We start from the raw sequence: 19,247 nt of genomic DNA on the forward strand, positions 1-19,247 counted from the left end.
GGTTAAGGCAGACACTCTCTGGGGTCCCTATAAAAAAAATGTAAATGTACCCTCCAGGAGAGATGACCCTTAAACCATTACATCCGACATGCCATTAACTCAGCTTCACACGTGCCAGTAAACTCTCCAGCCCCTTATGAAACCATGAGGAGATAAGGAAGGTCACATTTCGTGGGGAAGAGAAAAGGTCAAGGAAGGTCTGGAGCCTAGGACGCTGTTTGGCTGTCCAGAGAAGTCAGGAGGCCTCTAGATACAAAGACATCCCCAAAGCCCAGTGTAAAACAAAGGTCGGACACATCCTAGATGGTGGTGGTGTGTGCTTATGGCCAGCATGACTTCCAAATCCTCCATCTGCCATAGCACAGGATCCCAGGAGCCCGACTCACGGGAAACCAAGTGAGAGTGAGAAGCCAAGCAAAGGGGACCAAGAGCCCAGGAAAAATGAGTAGGAAGAGAAAATAATGGAGTTTAAACACATCAAAGAATGGTTAATGTCACTCATTTTTTTAAAAAAGAAGAAGAAGAAAGGCAAATTTAGGGGAAAGAGAGAGACTAAGGTTGAGTGCCCCTCACAAACCGGGAGACAAACTTCCTGTAAGGAAATGACCTTAGAGTTTGGCCACAATTTTTAAAGCAAAAATAGAATTACTGATTTTTCTGATTATAAAACAGATGCATGCTTATGATGACAAATTCAAACAGTAAAGGCATAAAGAAGAAAAGTAGAGATGTCCTATAGTCCCCATACCCATTTTGATGTGGAGTCACTTTTCCAGATGTTTCATATTCAGAAAAGTTTCAGCCCTGAAATGGAGAAAAAATGTGCATGTTAAAAAGTTTAATCTGTCAAATTTAAGTGAGGAAAGGACATATAGCTCCAGGAACAGGAGATTTTAGCACCATGGCACTGGAACATAATGGCCTAACTGGTTTCTGCCAGACACACACCCATTCACGTTAGCACTGAGTGTCTAGGGGTTCCTAGAGAGAGTGCAAGATGCATTACTATCCACCAAAATGTTTAACCAACAGAGCTCATGCTTCCTTTTTGATTGGTAATTACAATCTGCTGAGACAATGTGGTGAGAGGGACTGAATAATTGGAAGGGGTGGTGGATATAGATTATGCATCTCTAGTGCTTTAAGCCAGCAGTCATTGCCCCTGCGGTGATGGAAGAGTGGAGGGGTGTGCCTGTCACCTCAGTGACTAGACACTAGGATGTGGATTCACTTCCTGTGCCATGTTGGCAGAAATCTGGCTCACAGCCGCATATTACCTAAGTGGCAGGTGCAGATGTGGCAGGTACCTGGCACCTGGTCTATTTTTATCACAACAAGGAAATGTTTCTGTTCCTTTCTGTAGATCCACAGTTGCCTGGCATTATTTCTAAGTATAGAATTTAAATACATCAAACTCTTATGCATTTAGCCTGTGCCTAAATTCATTTATGGATTAAAATTCATTTCAAAAATCCATTAGCTCCAGTGAAAGCTATCACTATATAAGTAGTGACATTCTGTTACCATAAACACAATACAATTAAATAATTAGATTAAAAACCCAACAATTTAATACATAGCTCATCTAAATACATGGTCACAAACACTTCGCTTAGTTGAATAAGTATATTCTAGCTTTGTTTGATTTAAATCCCATTTTGGCTGTTAATCTCCATCACAACACTAAGGGAAAAAATTGTGCTCTTTGTGTGTAATAAACTCCTTCTTAAAATACAATATAGCTTTTAAAAGTCACATGTTCTAAAAAGGAAAAGATAATTTTTGTAAAATATTGACAGTATTTGTAATACTAATGAGACTGTGCTGAACCCAAAGAAAGTCACAAAAAATTATGAAGTGGGACTGTCGTATAAAAACATATTATAAAAAAATATATATATATTATATATGTTTTTTACTTCTCTTATGCTCTTGTAACTCTAGCTTGGTGGCACACATATAATATAGGTCCTCAGCAAACATCTTCTTGATGATTGAATATGTGAGGATTTGGAATGTGAATATATTTTATTCACAAATTACTAAAATTCACAATCATGTTAATTGCTTGTCTGTTTATTTATTTATTTATTTTTAAAGATTTTATTGTTTTTAAAAAATTTATTTATTTATGTATTTATTTTTGGTTGCATTGGGTCTTCATTGCTGTGTGTGGGCTTTCTCTAGTTGCAGTGAGCGGGGGCTACTCTTCATTGCAGTGCGCAGGCTTCTCATTGTGGTGGCTTCTCTTGTTGCAGAGCACGGGCTCTAGGCGCACGGGCTTCAGTAGTTGTGGCATGCAGGCTCAGTAGTTGTGGCTTGTGGGCTCCAGAGTGCAGGCTCAGTAGTTGTGGAGCACGGGCTCAGTTGCTCCGCGGCATGTGGGATTGTCCCGGACCAGGGCTCAAACCCGCGTCCCCTGCATTGGCAGGCGGATTCCCAACCACTGTGCCACCAGAGAAGTCCCTGCTTGTCTGTTTAGTGAGAAATAGCTGTATTATATTTGTAGGGACAATTTTTGTTTGTTTTTGTTCTAGTGCTTTAACATGCTTTTAAACAAATGGAAAATGATCCATGATCTGTGATCGTGCTTGTAATTCCCCTCTCTTGTCAGAAATTTTATCTGAAATTATTCATGGAATGTCTCAAAAGGATCAGGAAAAAAAGGGCAGCATATAAGCTCTTCTGAGCACTTTGTAATTTGTCTTTTGACCAAAGAATAAGGTGGCTAACTCCTTTACAGCACACCTGTATCAGTCTTCTGTTTCTGATGCTGGTGGCCATTAAATTATCTAAAAAAGAAACAGCATCTGAGTTTCAAGGGATCTTGGAAATGTCTACTTACACATGGTCCAGAGAGAAGAAAGTCTTAGCTGAAGCCACACACAGTCTTTGACAGAATGAAGTTCAGAACCCAAGTCCTGTGCCCTTTGTGCTGTATAATTGAATCGCCACCACAGAGGAAGGGCACTTCTGTTCAAATGACACAAAGCACCCATCACTTCTATACCTGCTTCTTCCAGGTGCAAGGCCTCAAAGAGGGTGTCAGCTATGTGTTCCGAGCCCGAGCTGTAAACCAGGCAGGTGTCGGGAAGCCGTCTGACCTTGCTGGGCCTGTTGTGGCAGAAACCCGTCCAGGTGGGCTTTTACTTTTTCGTTAATCTCATCTGTGTAAGATACCTTACTTCTATGCTTTTCCTCATTTTCAAAATCATCACTGTATGCTAGCCGAATGATAGATAAGTATCACCGTAGGACATGACAATCATTTACCCCATCACAGGACCTTAGGGCAGGGGTGAGCCAGGTTTGAAGTGGTCCAGGGCTACTCTGGTTCATACTTAAAAACAGGGAAGTTCTTGATCAAATTATGCTTCCTGGACCAACTGTTTAAAGCATATACTCCTGGGACATTATTCCTATTATACTATGGCCATTAATTCCCACAAGAATATTTTCCCATCACAGAGGAAGCTGGAACAGCCCAGGTAGCAAGCATGACCCTTAAACAAAAGTAGTATTTATATAATTGTAGCTACTAAATTAAACCAGGGGACAGAAAACTTTTTCTGTGAAGAGCCAGATAGTAAATATTTTCAACTCTACGGTTATATGGTCCCTGTAACAATCCTCAACTCTGCTGTGGCACAAAAGCAGCCACAGACAATACATAAATTAGTGAGCATGGCTATGTGCCAATAAAACTTTATTGTGCTTGATATATGCATTATGTAATATGATACATTACATGCATTATGAAATTTGAATTATAACTAGTTTTCAGGTCTTGAAATATTTATCTTCTTTTTATTTTTAAAAGCTGTTTAAAAACGTAAAAACCATTCTTAGCTTGCAGGCTGTATAAAAAGAGGCAATGGGCCAGATTTAGCCCACAAGCCATAGTTTGCTGACCCCTGGATTAAACTAACAGCGGTCCTAATTGAATGATCTATAGAGTTGAGGCAGCCTCACTTCCCAGTTTCAAGATGCCATGATTGGACTAGGAAAGACAGTCTTTCCCTTTGTTATGTGAACAAAGTTTACAGTGTTCACTGTGCAAATAGTTTTAGATCATTATATAATACTTATTTTGTCATTTAATCTCCTTTTCAAAGTTATAAATTTCAGTTCATTAAAGTTGCATGAAAGAAATCACTGGAAATGAGAGAGGATAAAAAAAAGTATTAACCAGTTATTTTAAGTTTATATTCATTCTAGTCCAAGCACTCTCACTTTAATCCATTCCTATTTTCGGACTGAAATAAAGAGCAGATATATAATGTAATATTTGTTTTTATGATGAGAAAAGAATGTAAACATAGAAAACTCTGCTCTCACGTCATGCTGCTTGAAAAGAATATCTAATGTATCCTTTGAGGAAGTACCTGCCCCTTTCATCCTATTACTTCATAAACTGCTTTCATCTACTCCTGTAACTACCCTCTAGCACTGGGTACGACAGAAGTGACCTTCTTATACCAAAGTGTGGTAGGTGTGTCTGGACAGAGTGCCATACCTCATATAAGTACTCTTTGCAAAACTTCATGAGAAAATAGAAAAATGCTAGGGACCCAAATGCTGGGTAAAAGGTGACACACGAAGACATGAGGACACACATTCCTATAGAAATCAGACCCTTCAGTTGCCAACTGTGCAGATATATAGGGTGCCAATAGACATGCAGAAGAGCCCAACTGTGAGGCTGCCCTTGTAAGAACATTTAGATTATTACACAAATAAACTATCTAGTCATTTATAGGTTAAAAGCACCCTTTAAGCAGTGGAACCCAAATCTGATTGACTAAAGAAAGCTTAAATTGATTTCCTGTTTTCTCATCAATAACCCTTGGAATGGCAGGTGGCCAGTCAGGACGTTAGTAAAGCCACCACGGTGGAAACTTTACCATCAGAAAGGAGTCTGCTGGTGAGCTCCTGGGGGAGAGTTTTGTTTCACTGGTTTGGAACAAGGCACCCAAAGTCATTCTGCGGCCATTCCATTCCCAGAATATAACTACAAACAGCAGCTGCAGACTAAACAGCAGCAGATTAACCCGCTCAGGAACCACTGGCTCAAGCCTAGGAAAAAATCCTGGGAGGCACAGAGTCAAGATGCTTGACTTGAAGCATCGCCATGAAGGAGCCCAAACCCAGGACACTGGAGCTTGTTCCATATGCAACAGACACATTCATTCCTGCACCACGTGTTTCCTGAACACCTGCTTCATGCCAGGTGCTGTGTGGGCACCACGAGTAATGTGACATTGTCACCGCCCACTGGGCTTATGAGCTAGTGGAAAAACAGTTTACAGCACAGCATGATGAGAGCTTAGAGGTTCACAAAATATTTCCCATAGATGAATAGGCTATAAACAGGTGTTAAGGCTTCAAAAATCCCTGTAAAAACTTGTATGTAGCCTAAGGTTGTCTGTATTTATTAACTTTATTAAATACCAATATATTACTTTTAACCATGTATTTATTTTATGTTAAAATGTTTGGTGCCGGGGTTGGGGCGGGGGATGGGATCTGTTATCAGTTTCAGGGTTTGGAACGTGAAACTTGGATTGCTATTTCAGAAGAACAACTCCTTTTGGAACACATTACTAAAATTTCAGATGGAGAATAAAGCTTATCATGTAACAGCAAACCTCAAATACACCTAACAAGATACCTCAAGTGCAATTTGAATTCCAGTTAAAAGTTAACCTAATCCACTGGGGTTGGTAGGGTGACCGGTCTCCCTTTGAAGTTGACGAAAATGCCAGCAGATGTAGCTCAGCCACTACTGCAAAGTCTGATCGTGCTGGTAATGAGGATCAAAATGGACTAAGTGTGCCGTGCCTTACCAAGAAATCTAGTAGCTAAACAGCCTGTAAGAAGAACAAGCTGGAAAATATTTAGAGTAGATTTGTTGGTACATGAGAGGCACTTCTAGTCTTGATATTTGATATTTTTCAAACAGTATCTATGTTGATGGTATCAGGTCTGGGCTGTAGGTGGAGACAAGGTGAACCAGATCAGACGGGAGGCAAGAGAGAGACCTGCCAAGGTGTGGCAGGTGATCTGGAGGGCAATAAATACCTGGCAGAACAGGCTGCAGGTGTTCTTACCAGAGACCCAGCAGCAGGCAGGAGAACTGAGGTGAGGAGCAGGAGAACCCAGACCCAGGCAGAGTCCCGAGCAGGAACTGAGTTATTGGAAGTTAGGACTTCTCACCAAGAGCAAGGCAGGTTAGAAGAACGGAGCTCCAGAAGGAATAATGAGCTGGGATTGAGTTGACAACCTACTAACCAATCCCAGTTTCTGAAAATTGATCGGTTATAAAACCTGGTAGGGCTGAGAATGCTCAGTGGCCTTGAGGTGGAGCTTTGAAGGATTCTGAAGCAGGAAGCCAGGCTGACTATTAAAGATTAGCTCAACTGGCTAATTTAGAAAACTTCACTTATATTTGCTCACTATCTGCTCTCTTTCACCCATTAGCAAAATAGTTTTCAACCTTGACAGTACATTGCATTAGAATCATGCCAAGAACTTTTTGAAAATACTGACTCCATTCTAGACTACTCCAGACCAATTAAATCAGAGTCTGAAGGACTGAGCCTGGGCATAGGTTCATTTTTGTTTGTTTGTTTAGCTCCTTGGGTAATTCAAGTATGAAATTCAAGGTTTGTGAACTGTGCATTAGATTGTGGGCTCCTTCTAAATAGGAACTTTGTTTTCTCTCTGTATGTCGATAGCCTAGAACCTAGTGTATAGGTGAAAAAAATAATGAATGGCTACCATGTTTTGGCGAGAGTGTGACTCTGTTTCGCAGCCACAGCGTGTAAATCTAACCCTAGTATCTCGTAATGAACGCCCTGGTTATGAAGGGTGAGTTGGGAGAGGCCCAGTGGAGGCCCTGATGTAGCACCAGGACCGCTGGTGGGTCAGCCAGCGGTCCTGTCTTCCACGTAGGGGACCTCAGCGTTACACGCAGCCGATTACATTTATTCACTTCTGTCTGCTTCTGTTCTGTCCCACTGTCCAGTTTTTTTAAACACCACACACACACACACACACACACACACACACACTCACACACACCATGGAGAAGGACAAAGAATAAAACTTATAAAAGTGACCTATTAATGCAGATATAAAAGACTAAATTATATGAGAAAATTCTCACATCAGATTGTGAAATGTGTGGGAAGATGAATTCCCACTTTTAAATTTTATCTTTTTTTAAAATCATTATTTGGAAGGGAGAGAAAAGTGGGCTGGAGTTAATTTCCAAAAAGTTCATTTTAGCCCTGGGCCGTACTTTAACCCATTCACTTACTGTGGGTAGTGGGAAGCCTGGAGGGACCATTAAAATGCCATCCCACGCAATCCAGTATTCCTCTAGGTCCTCATTAAGGATTTGTTTAGGGTTGGGGCAGCTGACTAGAGACAACTCTTCTTAATTCCTTTTCAGACCAGAATTATCTCCTTCATTTTCTATAGCCAAATCTCCTCTGCTCTTAACTGAATTCTTCATATTCTTGAATAGGTTCAAAGGTTGTTTTTGAGAAAAATCTAAGTCCTGACAAACTTTGGTCCACTTTCCCAGCTCAACTCTGTGGGAAAGTGCGATGGCCTTTCATCTAGATGAGAATATCCGTAGGGATTCCATTACTTTGACAGCAGAACATCAAACTTGCTGCCTGCCTGTTAAATATCGGAACCATTCTGCTCATGTGTTAGTCAAATTTAGTGAATGTGTCTCTTTAGACATTTATGAGTTCAACCATGGATTGACAGCAGCTCAGTGCTTGGCAAAAACTCAGGCCGTGGGACATTCTAAAAAGCAAATTTGAGGGTGTGGTAGCTGCACCTCTTTCACTCTGACGCTGCACCAGGTTAATCTCCACAGGTGTAGTTGTGGACTAGCCTGGGGCCTCTTAGAAATGCTGTCATTACATTGCTCTTGGTTTTCCTAGAGCACTTATAAAAAGAATCATCCATTTCAATATCATGTATCTTTTGTAACATCTCACTAGAATTTTTTGCCCATGATGTATCCAAGATCCCTTCATTTAAGGAACGCCACTATTAATTCCTCTTAGATTTTAATATGTGGAAAAAATGGCCTTTCCAGATTAACATAAGTACCTTCTTTATTACACAAAGAGGAATCTATGTATTTTCCAAAAATGACTTCCTCTATATATAAACCCAGAATGCAGGAAGAGTCTACCTTTTTTCCAAGGCAACTTCAATTCCATTTCCCACTATAGGTATTATTATAAAATACTTGGTCTACTAAGTCACTCTTTAAAAACACTTTTATTCAAAGAACTATGTTAACCAGTTAATTAAAGCTGAACAGTAACAGAAGGCTTTGAATTTGAAAAGCCATGTTGAAAGAGTATGAGAGCATTAGCATTGTAATTCATGTGACAAATAGGGAACAAGCTATAACTTGTTGCCATAATCATTTTAAGACAATAACCTTGTTTTATATTTATACAGTGATACTGTTGAAACTGTGTTCTTTCTTTGTAATAGTAAGTTATTTTGACTAAACATTATTTTCTAAAGAGAATTTTTGTGGAACGTAAGAAATATGCCTAGAAAAAAAAAAAAGAAATATGCCTAGAAAACTAGTATTTGAATTATTTTCAGGAAATTTTACTTTTCAAAGTCTTGTGATTATGATCACTTTCAGAGCGACACTTTCAGCCAGTTGACAGCATCACTGTTTGACAGGAAGGAGATCAAGCTTTAAATTCTGAGCATAAGTAGGAAACCCACTGCGACTAGAATGTTTTCTTTGTTGGTTTTTTTTTTTTTTAATCTTGTCTGTTTATCAAAATATTGGTGTTATGCTTAAGCTTTAATAAGACTAGTTCCAATAAAATAAACATTGCAATTCTAAACTGACATTTCTCATTTAAATCTGTTTTTTCAGTCCAGTGCCTGGCATGTGTAAATACGTATGGAAAATATGAAAGACAAAAGCCCTGCCCTTGTAGAATTTAACCCCGTTCTTGATAAAATAAACAACCAGTGCAACTTTTTGAAAAATGAAAATTAATCAAATACTCATCTTAATGAGTATTTGATTTTTATTTATTTTTTTTTTTATAAATTTATTTATTTATTTATTATTTTTGGCTGTGTTGGGTCTTCGTTTCTGTGCGAGGGCTTTCTCTAGTTGCGGCGAGCGGGGGCCACTCTTCATCGCGGTGCGCGGGCCTCTCACTATCGCGGCCTCTCTTGTTGCGGAGCACAGGCTCCAGACGCGCAGGCTCAGTAGTTTTAGCTCACGGGCTTAGTTGCTCCGCGGCATGTGGGATCTTCCCAGACCAGGGCTCGAACCTGTGTCCCCTGAATTGGCAGGCGGATTCTCAACCACTGCGCCACCGGGGAAGCCCGAGTATTTGATTTTTAAAACAGAAGTATGGAAGAGAGTTTTAATTTTTTTCCCCTTTATTTAAATAAATCAACAAATAGCACCCATCATAGCCACAATTATGTGAGCATAAATTGAGGAAATGTTCATGCCTCTCTTTTATCCACTACAGGTATTGTCTACCATGTCCTGATTTGATATGATTAATCAAGAAAAGCTGCACAGATGAGCACAACTCTCTCAGATACTAGTTGACTTTACATCTAATCCCTACTTTTTATTTTGCCCCTCCAGGCAATTACTTAATTTCAAACCACAAATTTTGATCTAAGACTTTCAAGAAATGCCATGTTGTTTTCTAAAAGTATAAATCATTACATTTTTTTACATTAGAACCCAGCTACACAGTAATGATGTAAAACTCATAGGTTAAAGTGGAAACACACGTATTGCCTGGGACTTAAAAATAACATCTTTTGTTTCATTTCATACTGTCACAAAAGATCTCCAAGTACTTTACAAAAATGAATTGTCCAGAATAATTCAATGAGGCAGCTCTATATCCTTCTCTTAATAGCTGAGGCAACTGAGACAGCAACTAAGCAGGGTTTTTCTATTCTCTAAGTTGCATGGGTTTGGGACCAAATCTGGTCATTCAGAAACCTGAAAAAAGTATTGTTTTAAATACCCAGTAGTTCCATTTACCTGAGAATTTACTGCTAGAGCATCAATTATTTAAAATTTCATTCTAAGACTCTTTGATGAAAATTCTCGTAAAATAGATTACACACTTCAGTACCTACCTTTCATACTTCTTGGATGCAATATACTTAATCTCATTTACCTTTTTCTGTATGACTCAGAGCCACAAGTATCCACCTTATTTATTGCCCAGTGTTACAATACAGTGACGTCTTATGGGGTGAGGGGCTGTTTGTCCCTCTACTAAATAACGTCTTTGTGCCTGCTTTTTAGTTTTCTGCTTCCTCTCCTGCTGTCATTTTCCTGATGATAGTAGCTTCTTACTTTCCTCTCTTTTTTGGGTTTAATCTACTGAGAGAAACTGACCAACTAAGCTTGTTAGAATCATCTCAAGCTAAGTAGAGATTCCAAGTGACGGGCTATGGAATTCACCAGTGAGTGTTCAGGAATACTAGTGCGTGAACTTTGTCACATCAGCACTGGCTCTTAGAGACTTGTTTTCATTACTTCTTGGTCTTGGGCAAGATTCCAAATGAGTGAAGTATTACGGTACAAAGGTTATCCATGTAATTGAGAGGAAAGCCAAGCTAATTATATTCTTCATATGCTTTCCGTTTTATGACTCCTTTGAAGAAAAGTCAAATCTTTCACTTTAGTAAAAATCAAGATTCTTAAGCTAAGCAATATCTTTTCTGCTGTCAACTTAAGTCATACCTCCAACATAATAAACAGCAGGCATATGGATGATTCACTTCCTTTTTTTTTTTTTTTTTTTATAAATTTATTTATTTTTTTTAGCTGTGTTGGGTCTTCATTTCTGTGCGAGGGCTTTCTCTAGTTGCGGCAAGCGGGGGCCACTCTTCATCGCAGTGCGCGGGCCTCTCACTGTCGCGGCCTCTCTTGTTGCGGAGCACAGGCTCCAGACACGCAGGCTCAGTAGTTGTGGCTCACGGGCCTAGTTGCTCTGCGGCATGTGGGATCCTCCCAGACCAGGGCTCGAACCCGTGTCCCCTGCATTGGCAGGTGGATTCTCAACCACTGTGCCACCAGGGAAGCCCTCACTTCCTTTTTAAAGAGATTACAAATAACCCAATGAATGACTAATATGAACAATCTGTCATGCCTCCAAAATAGATATTATGTAAATAGCAAGAAAGGTTTAGTCAACTTCATTGCTTCTCCTTTCCTCTTTATAACAATACAGATATTCAGAAGATTTTCCATTTATACTCTCTGTGATTCAGTTATGCTAACTGTGTATTATAATACCATCTAAACCTCAGCATTCTTAGCTGTCAGTCTTTTCTTAAATAACTTGTTCATTATTTGTTATACAACAATGTTATACATTAATCCTAATGTAAGGATTAGTCATGTGTTACTGGGAATAGAAATAAAACATGGTCTGTGCCTTCCAATGGAGTAGACACAGCCCTTAAAAGTAATACATGGGGGACATTTCACTTAGGAAAAATTAAATCTTTAATTGACCTTTATTTCTGTTTATCTATATAGCCAAATGTGAAAATAACCCTTTATTTTTTAAAAAGTAATTTTTAAAAATCTCCTAGAATTAGTCTTCTCTAAGTTTTCTATGTGTTAAAAATCACTTTTTGGAGGTTTATAGTTGAAGCACACACTACTATCAATAAGGACACAAATTAGACCAACTGCCAGGCTTAGGATCCAACATCCTAATGTCACTCTTTAGGCACTCGTTTTGTTTTGCCCTTCGCCTGGGAGGAGTCTTGCAATTGTTTTTCCCCTGACAAGTTTTATTGAATGATGCAATCTAGAAGAGAAAATCTTTCATCACTTGGGAAGTATCTACTGAAAGGTTTTTTTTTATACTTTAAAAAAAATAAAGCTATACCTTTCTGAAATTAAATATATTTTTCCTAATGTATGGAAACAAACTAAGTGTAGACTGATAATTGAATGAATGGCAATTTGAGAAGAGCATTTTACCTTTTAAATTGGATTTAGGCAGAGATGTGAACATTTTATATGCTATACACACTCTTTGAATTGCTATATTGAATGCAGAGGTAATTTATTATAACCCTCAAAAAAACCCCTCAAAACATTAACGTATTGTTTTCTTTTAAAATCCAAAAACTAATCTTGAAACATTTGAATCTCTTGAAATTCATTTCCATAAAGTTCAATAACAATCATTTCTAGGTTTCTGTTGTTCTAATCTAGAATGGCATCTTTAGATTGATTTATGATTACCTGATCAGCAGAACTTGTTTCCATGGAGTTTTTTTTCATTCTTAAATGATTTACAAACTTTGAACATGTGAATATAGGCAATTCTTACTACCTCTACTTTCTCCCCTTCAATTTCCCTTTGGTTTCTTTATCTCTTATCTATCCTTTCTTGATGACTAGTTAGATATGGGTAATATTGAAGCAAAAGTCATGAATTAGGCCCTGATAAGGACCATTCAACTTTCCTTTCTCCCACGGCTGCCTTGTCCTTCTTATTATGGTCAACATACTCCAGTAACTGTCCCACTGGTCACGTCAACCAATTTTCTTCAGCCCTGAACAAACAGTACTGTCCATGGTGTTAGCACTACCTAAGAAACATGGTACATTCATTTAATTCTGTCACAACACAAACGTTGAATTGTAGCAGGATTGTCAGTTGCAGCGAGCAGTTGGGGCTTTTCACTTGCACAGGCTCAAGGCCCTGCTTTAAGGCTACAGTAAAGGATCCCAAGGTAAGGAATTCTTATTTGATTGACTTCTACCAGGAACTATCAGTGCCTTGTTTTTGATCTTCTAGGAACCAAAGAGGTTGTTGTAAATGTGGATGACGATGGAGTCATTTCCTTGAACTTCGAATGTGATCAGATGGCTCCAAATTCTGAGTTCGTCTGGTCCAAAGATTATGTCCCCACGGAGGAGTCTCCACGATTAGAGGTTGAAAGCAAAGGCAACAAGTACGCACCGTTTCAATCCTAACTATGGGTCTCCTTTTCATGAAAGGAGGATGAAGTACGCTTTCCATTTCAAATAAGAGAATGAAATCACAAATATTTTATAACTGGAAATGTAAAAAGTGATAACCAGTATAAACCTTAAAAAATAACAATCCTTATAAAATACTTTTCACATTAGTCCATTTAAAGTATTTTCTCATATGTATCTCACTGTTGACTGAAAAAAAAATGCGCAAGGTGAGAGTTATGACTTAAGTTTTATTCGGGGCAAAATGAGGACTATAGCCCAGGAGACAGCATCTCAGACAGCTCTGAGGAACTGCTCCGAAAAGGTAAGGGGGGAAAGTCAGTACAGAAGGGATTTTGGTGAAGGGGGAAACGTGCAATCAAAGCACACGTTTTGGCAGAAGCTTGCTGTTAGTCACGAGGAGCCGATGTCTCCATCAATGATTTTAGTGCTTTTCTAGATATGAGAAGATACAAGAAATTGGGCTCATAAAATCTTCTCCTGAAAAATACCTAACTATCTGAAGGCCTGTTCTGCCAGTTTTTCCCAGAGCACAGAGTGCCTCAATCCTGATCTCCACCCTGAACTCCTTTCAGGGTGTGTTGAAGGTCAGCGACTGCAGTGGCTAATGACTTCATCCTTGTAGAAGCAGATGGGGAGCAGCAATTTTTAGTTGACATCATTTATGATGTAAGAAAAGCTTTAATTGGCATAAAAGTGAACTTCAAAGATGATTCTCATTATTCTACAGAATTTTGAAATCTTAAGTAATGGTGAGGATACTTATGGGGAGGGGTTAAGGAAGAACTTGCTGATTCAAGTTATGGTAAATTAAATGGATGGGGTATAATCTGTTCTGCTTTTTTCACCACTTGTGAGCGACACAATAGTGTACTGGAAAGAACGCTGTATGGGAAGCACAGGAGAGATGAGCTCTAGTCCCAGCTCTACCAGGAGCCGGCTGTGTGACCTGGGGCAGCTTTTAATTACATGGACCTTGGATTTCTTTTTCTGTAAAATAGAAGAGAGTGAAGGAGATTAATTTTATGATCTGTTACTTCCTTTCAGCCTCAAGATTTCTTTTATTTCACCTTACTTATCAAGCTTCATATCTTTATAGTGCCAACCAGATTGGATTATATTTGGTAAAGCAAAATATTCCTAAGTATTATTTCTATTACAAAAGCCCAATATAGCTCAAAAATAAAAGAAAGAAATAGTAATTTTGTTGGAAAACAGCAAGGAAATACTGAATATATTAATAACTAAAAGACGTTCTGCTGTAACTATGCTGTAAAGTCCTTGAAGTGAAACATAATTTTGGTCAAAGGAAAGACAATCAAACTATAAATTTTTTTTCCTTGACTAACCTATAAATGTTTGGGTGATCTTAGACCCTGACCAGCAATGTGACTCACCAAAGTTAGAAAACAAAGCGAACTAGACGACTGGCCCATTCATTCATTCCACAAGTATTTATTAGGCACATATTATGTGCCAGACAAGGTATGGAGGCCGGAGGACACAACAGTGAACAAAACAGATCTCGTCCCAAAAGGCATTCAGTGGAGGTATATAGTTAATGAACTAGGCAATACCGATGCCATGTGATAACCTCCAAAACAGGAAGTGCAGGGTTGACATAAGAGAGGCATTGGGAGGTTCTGCACTGTGAAGAAGAAAATTTTCAGTCTGCCCAGCAAGGGTTGATCAGCTAAAAATATCTTTATTTGGGATGTGCATCGATATGCATCATAGCTTGGGGATGGGAGATTTGTACCAGCTCCCCCTCCCGTCACCATCAGCCCATAGGAGGAGGTCAGGAAAGTCTTCCCAGAAGCAGCAAGAATGAGTGGGCTTTAGGTCAGCAAGGGGGACAGAACAAGTGCTCCACATGAAGGGAGCGGACATGCAAATGCCTAGAGACCGGGCAGGGTGCAGGTCCTCAGACCCCACACGGCCTCTCTTCTTATAAAATTATTCCGTTCTGAAGGACGAAAATGACCTTCAAAGACCTCGGGATGGAAGACTTGGGCATCTACTCCTGCGATGTAACAGACACTGATGGAATAGCGTCAAGCTACTTGATAGATGAGGAAGGTAAGTGAAAAATCGGTTCATTCACGAGTCTGCTTTGATTTCTCAGTGATTCTCCAGGATCAAGTGACTTTTGTTTTAGTAGTTCAAGCTCTAATTGTTTTCTTTTTCTCCCTACAGAATTGAAACGTTTACTTGCTCTCAGCCAAGAACACAAGTTCCCAAGTAAGTGTCCACAATACATTCACAGAGTTTAGCCATCCCACTACACAATTCTGACAGGATCAAGAGAAGAGGCTCTTGAGAACATATAATGGAGCATATATTGGTAGCTGCAGATGCACTTTCCGAAGGGCTGCTTTTATCTTTGTCATTGTTCTCCAGAGATACAAAGAACACGAACATAGAAGATACATCCCATGCTCTGTTACATAGAGCACTATCGGGTTACATAGGTGTAACAGCTGACCAATTACATTCTTCACCTTTTGCCTACATATTTTGGAACTTTTTACACACACACACACACACACACACACACACATATCTCCTAGATACATTAATTTGTATGTCTTTTAGGCGAACTGATCTCTTCCTAAGCAATTGAATGTTAGCATTTAATAGAAGAACCATACTTCTAAATAAAGACAGTACCTAACATTTTAAACTCCTGGAAAATAAGGTAAAGATGCCTTGATCAGAAAAAGAATCCCTATGAACTATCTACAAACCCTTCAATGAAGCACCTTCTATTTAAAAGATTAAGTTCCAGAGTTGACACCTAAGAGAAGAGAAAGAAGACTGAAACGATACTCAGAAAGTTCCACTGGCCTGATAGGATCTCTTGCCCATTGGTACCCACTGGCCAAAGTAGTGAAGCATCCAGAAAGTTACACCTTAGAGTTTGAAAAAACAAAGAGTGATAGCATCACTCATTCTTTTAAATCAGGAATTTTTTTCATTCCTTAATCCCTAAAATATAACTTCTTCACTAATACAGGAGTTTCAGGAACCCAGGGAACTATACCCTGACCCCAAACTATACGCAAAACGTGTGTGTTTGTAGATGTGCATTTTTCTAGGGCGAGGATCTACAGCTTTCCTGAAATTCTCAGCAGAGCTGTGATTAAAAAACAAACACTGCTCTAAAACTAGTTGTCTGACCTCTCTCACATTCCCAAGGAATGCATGTTTGATGGTGAGGCTGGGTGTTGGTGACTATTGGCCTCAGCTGGAATGTTCTCAAAACCAGCTTTATTCAACAAAGCACAGTGGGGTGCCTGTGGAGTGTGAATGCAGAAAGCAGGCTTTCTGAATTCTAGGGGAGAACCGTTTGTTTCTCGTCTGTAAGCTTGTTCACCATCAAACTGGAAAAGTAACACCAAGAATAGTGTCTTAAAAGTTATTCTTTTTAAAATTGTATGGAAGGCAGAGGTTTGGCCTGGACTGTCTTTGTTCTATGCTCTGTGAACCTGAGCACGTCATCCCAATTTCCCCATTGCCTGGTTTCTTTTCCCGGAATGGCTGTTGTAATTGTTCACAGCACCCACCACATAGAGGGGCTGTGAGAGACAATCAACAGGGCGTTGGTTAATCCTGAACTCTTCAGGGAAAATATAAATGTTAATTGAAACAGAAGAGTGACCTAGAAAAACCCACTTGCAGAAGAACTGTCTGCCAGCCACACTGATGTCCTCCCTTCGTGTTCCCAGGACCATGAAGAGGGGAGTGGAGGAGAGGGTCACCGTGCCGAGCACAGCGGGAGCCTGTGAATGCTCGCACTGTCTACAACGTGAGACAGAAACAGCAGCACCTACTAATCTAATCTAGTTAGTCAGACAGTAAATATTGTCAAAGTGTCTAGGCAACAGCTGGTCCAAACAACATTTACATTTAGCTTCAAGGATGGAGATGAGAGAAGTTGGGGTGTTACTGTTGAATTGGAGGTGCCCAGCCTCCCTGAAGTTCAATAATCATATGGACTTGCCGATAGTAATTGCCTGCTGTCACTGTCATTTATGTTGAGATATTTTATTCTGCATGAGCATAAGCACTTCAGTTGTTGGTTCTAGGAGAGGGGGTAGCAGCAAACTCAGGTACCCTACTATTAGAGATCAGGTGTGGCATTTGGGTCGGCGCAGAGAGAACCCAAAAATGTGTTAAAAGCTCTGATGTGCAGGTATGACTCTCCCAACCGTAGGGAGCTCCCGTGAACCCGTTGAAGCAAGGTTTAAAGTATCACAGCTCCAGTACTTTTCTCTCCCCAACCACTGTTGGATCAGCCAGGTCACTACATGAATATTTTCAGAGATCTGATGATAGAGTCAAAGCAGCATATCCAATTTCTCAATTTATACCCACTTCCTCTTAGTATATGTTGACACATAAGCCATTTTCTTGAGATTTTGTAAGGTCTTAACTGGTCTTGTCTCTTACAGAGTATAATAAAGAGTGTGCTGTTCCTTTATCCCTTGGCACAGTAAATTCTCCTGTTTTAAGCTGTTTTCAAAAATATATTGAAAACCACTAAACATATGCCTCAAACCTACAAATGACAGATATTTTGCTGGAGCAAATTAACTGCCAGAGAAAAGAGCCTAAGGAAATTTAGGGCTGAGCAGAAGGAAAAAATAAAAATATATAAAGCTAAAAATAGAAAATAACCTAGTCTGTCTTGCCAGCAGTGATACTAAATTGCAGTGTAGAGAGGCAGTTTATTTGAATATATATGTGTGTGTGTGTGTGTGTATATATATATATATATATCAAAAACATACATGTGTGTGTATATCTAAAATTCAAGGTATATGGGGGGATGGTGGGAGATATACTTCAGTATCAACAACATCCTGCAGGCCTCTCGCCTTTTGAGATGGACCACATTCTGTCTACGGAATGTGTATCTCTCTAAATAAATACACTTCTCACCTAAAGAAAAACAGAAACAAAAACATCCTGCATAATATATCTTTTTATTTGTAGACATTGCTTATTATCCCACTTGTACATATTACACTCTATGAGTACAGACATACACAAGCATATATACATAAATTATATCTATCTGGTATGTCCTCTTAGGTATAAATATAACATACAATTGGTGGTTGTAGGGTGTTGTTTAAACAACTGAAGGAAGAGTCACCAAAATATTAATTTATTATATGCTGTTTATAGGGTGCTTAAACAGAATGTCATCATACTCTACAATGACCTTAAAAGGGTCACTACTTTGGTGATTTAATTTGAGAGATGAAGAAAGTGAGACACAGAGAGGTTAAGTAATTAGACCAGATGTGCACAGCTGGTACATGGGCATAAGCCCAGGTGGTCTGACACTAACCAGGACATGGGCTGTTTCTGTGTGTGCATCCTGGTGGCCAGTGCTCCCCAGACAATGGCCCCATTACTCAGAGAGGACCGTGAACATTAAGGGATCTGGAGGCTTCCAGGAGAGCATGGGAGCGTGTCCCCTCCCCACCACCGCCACACTGAGCTTCTTAGTAACTGCATCACTCATGTATTAGATTCCCTAGAGTGAGATTTCCAGATGTTTCTGGAAGAGATCCTACTCTCTATTCCCCTCAAGACTTACTTGTAGCAAGCAGGAGCGTCCTGTAGGGAGAAAACTTAGCCTCTGCTCTCACCACCCTGGGGTCTGTTGCTGATCTGCTCTTACTGGAAAACCACTAGTGTTCTTCAGAGTGGACGGCCAGGACCATAAGAGCACAGAATAGAGGGAACAACCCTGGTCTCAGCTCTGCTACCCAGATATGTTACTAAGCTTTCCTAAGGCTGAGTTTTGTCATCAGTAAAATCAGGGGAGAAAGAAAACTCCTTTCTCGAGCAGCGGTCATTATTCACAGTGGCTCAATGTATTCTGGTACCATATTCACTCTCGGTGGCCCTGTGAGGCAGATAATATCCATGTTAGCAGGTGAGGAACACAAGGTTTCAGGGGTAGATAACTGTCCTTGATCAAGGTGTGGCCCTTTTCTGTCCACAGGGGACACCCTCAGTAGATGATGTCTGAGCCTCCTTTCAGCTCTGCGTGGAATGACTCTATAACTGAGTTTCACAATGAATATGGAATAGTGCAAAGGAAAGGCATCCCTTGAAGCTTGAAAAGGGTAGTTTTAGGATAAATACAAAAAAACATTAATGTACATTTTGT

The 19,247-nt window shown here is 39.6% G+C and overlaps 1 protein-coding gene across 1 annotated transcript in view; it reads left to right on the top strand.

The window, feature by feature from the left end:
- MYOM1 (myomesin 1) overlaps positions 1–19,247 on the top strand; it is a 137,908-nt gene that overhangs the window by 96,542 nt on the left and 22,119 nt on the right. The window contains exons 21-24 of the mRNA XM_059895709.1: positions 3,024–3,138; positions 12,873–13,029; positions 15,030–15,136; positions 15,254–15,298. Coding sequence (XP_059751692.1) covers positions 3,024–3,138; positions 12,873–13,029; positions 15,030–15,136; positions 15,254–15,298 — 424 coding nt within the window. The remainder of the gene's footprint in view (positions 1–3,023; positions 3,139–12,872; positions 13,030–15,029; positions 15,137–15,253; positions 15,299–19,247) is intronic.

Source organism: Balaenoptera ricei, chromosome 14 (genome assembly GCF_028023285.1).
Source record: "Balaenoptera ricei isolate mBalRic1 chromosome 14, mBalRic1.hap2, whole genome shotgun sequence".
NCBI classification, from domain to species: Eukaryota; Metazoa; Chordata; class Mammalia; order Artiodactyla; family Balaenopteridae; genus Balaenoptera; species Balaenoptera ricei.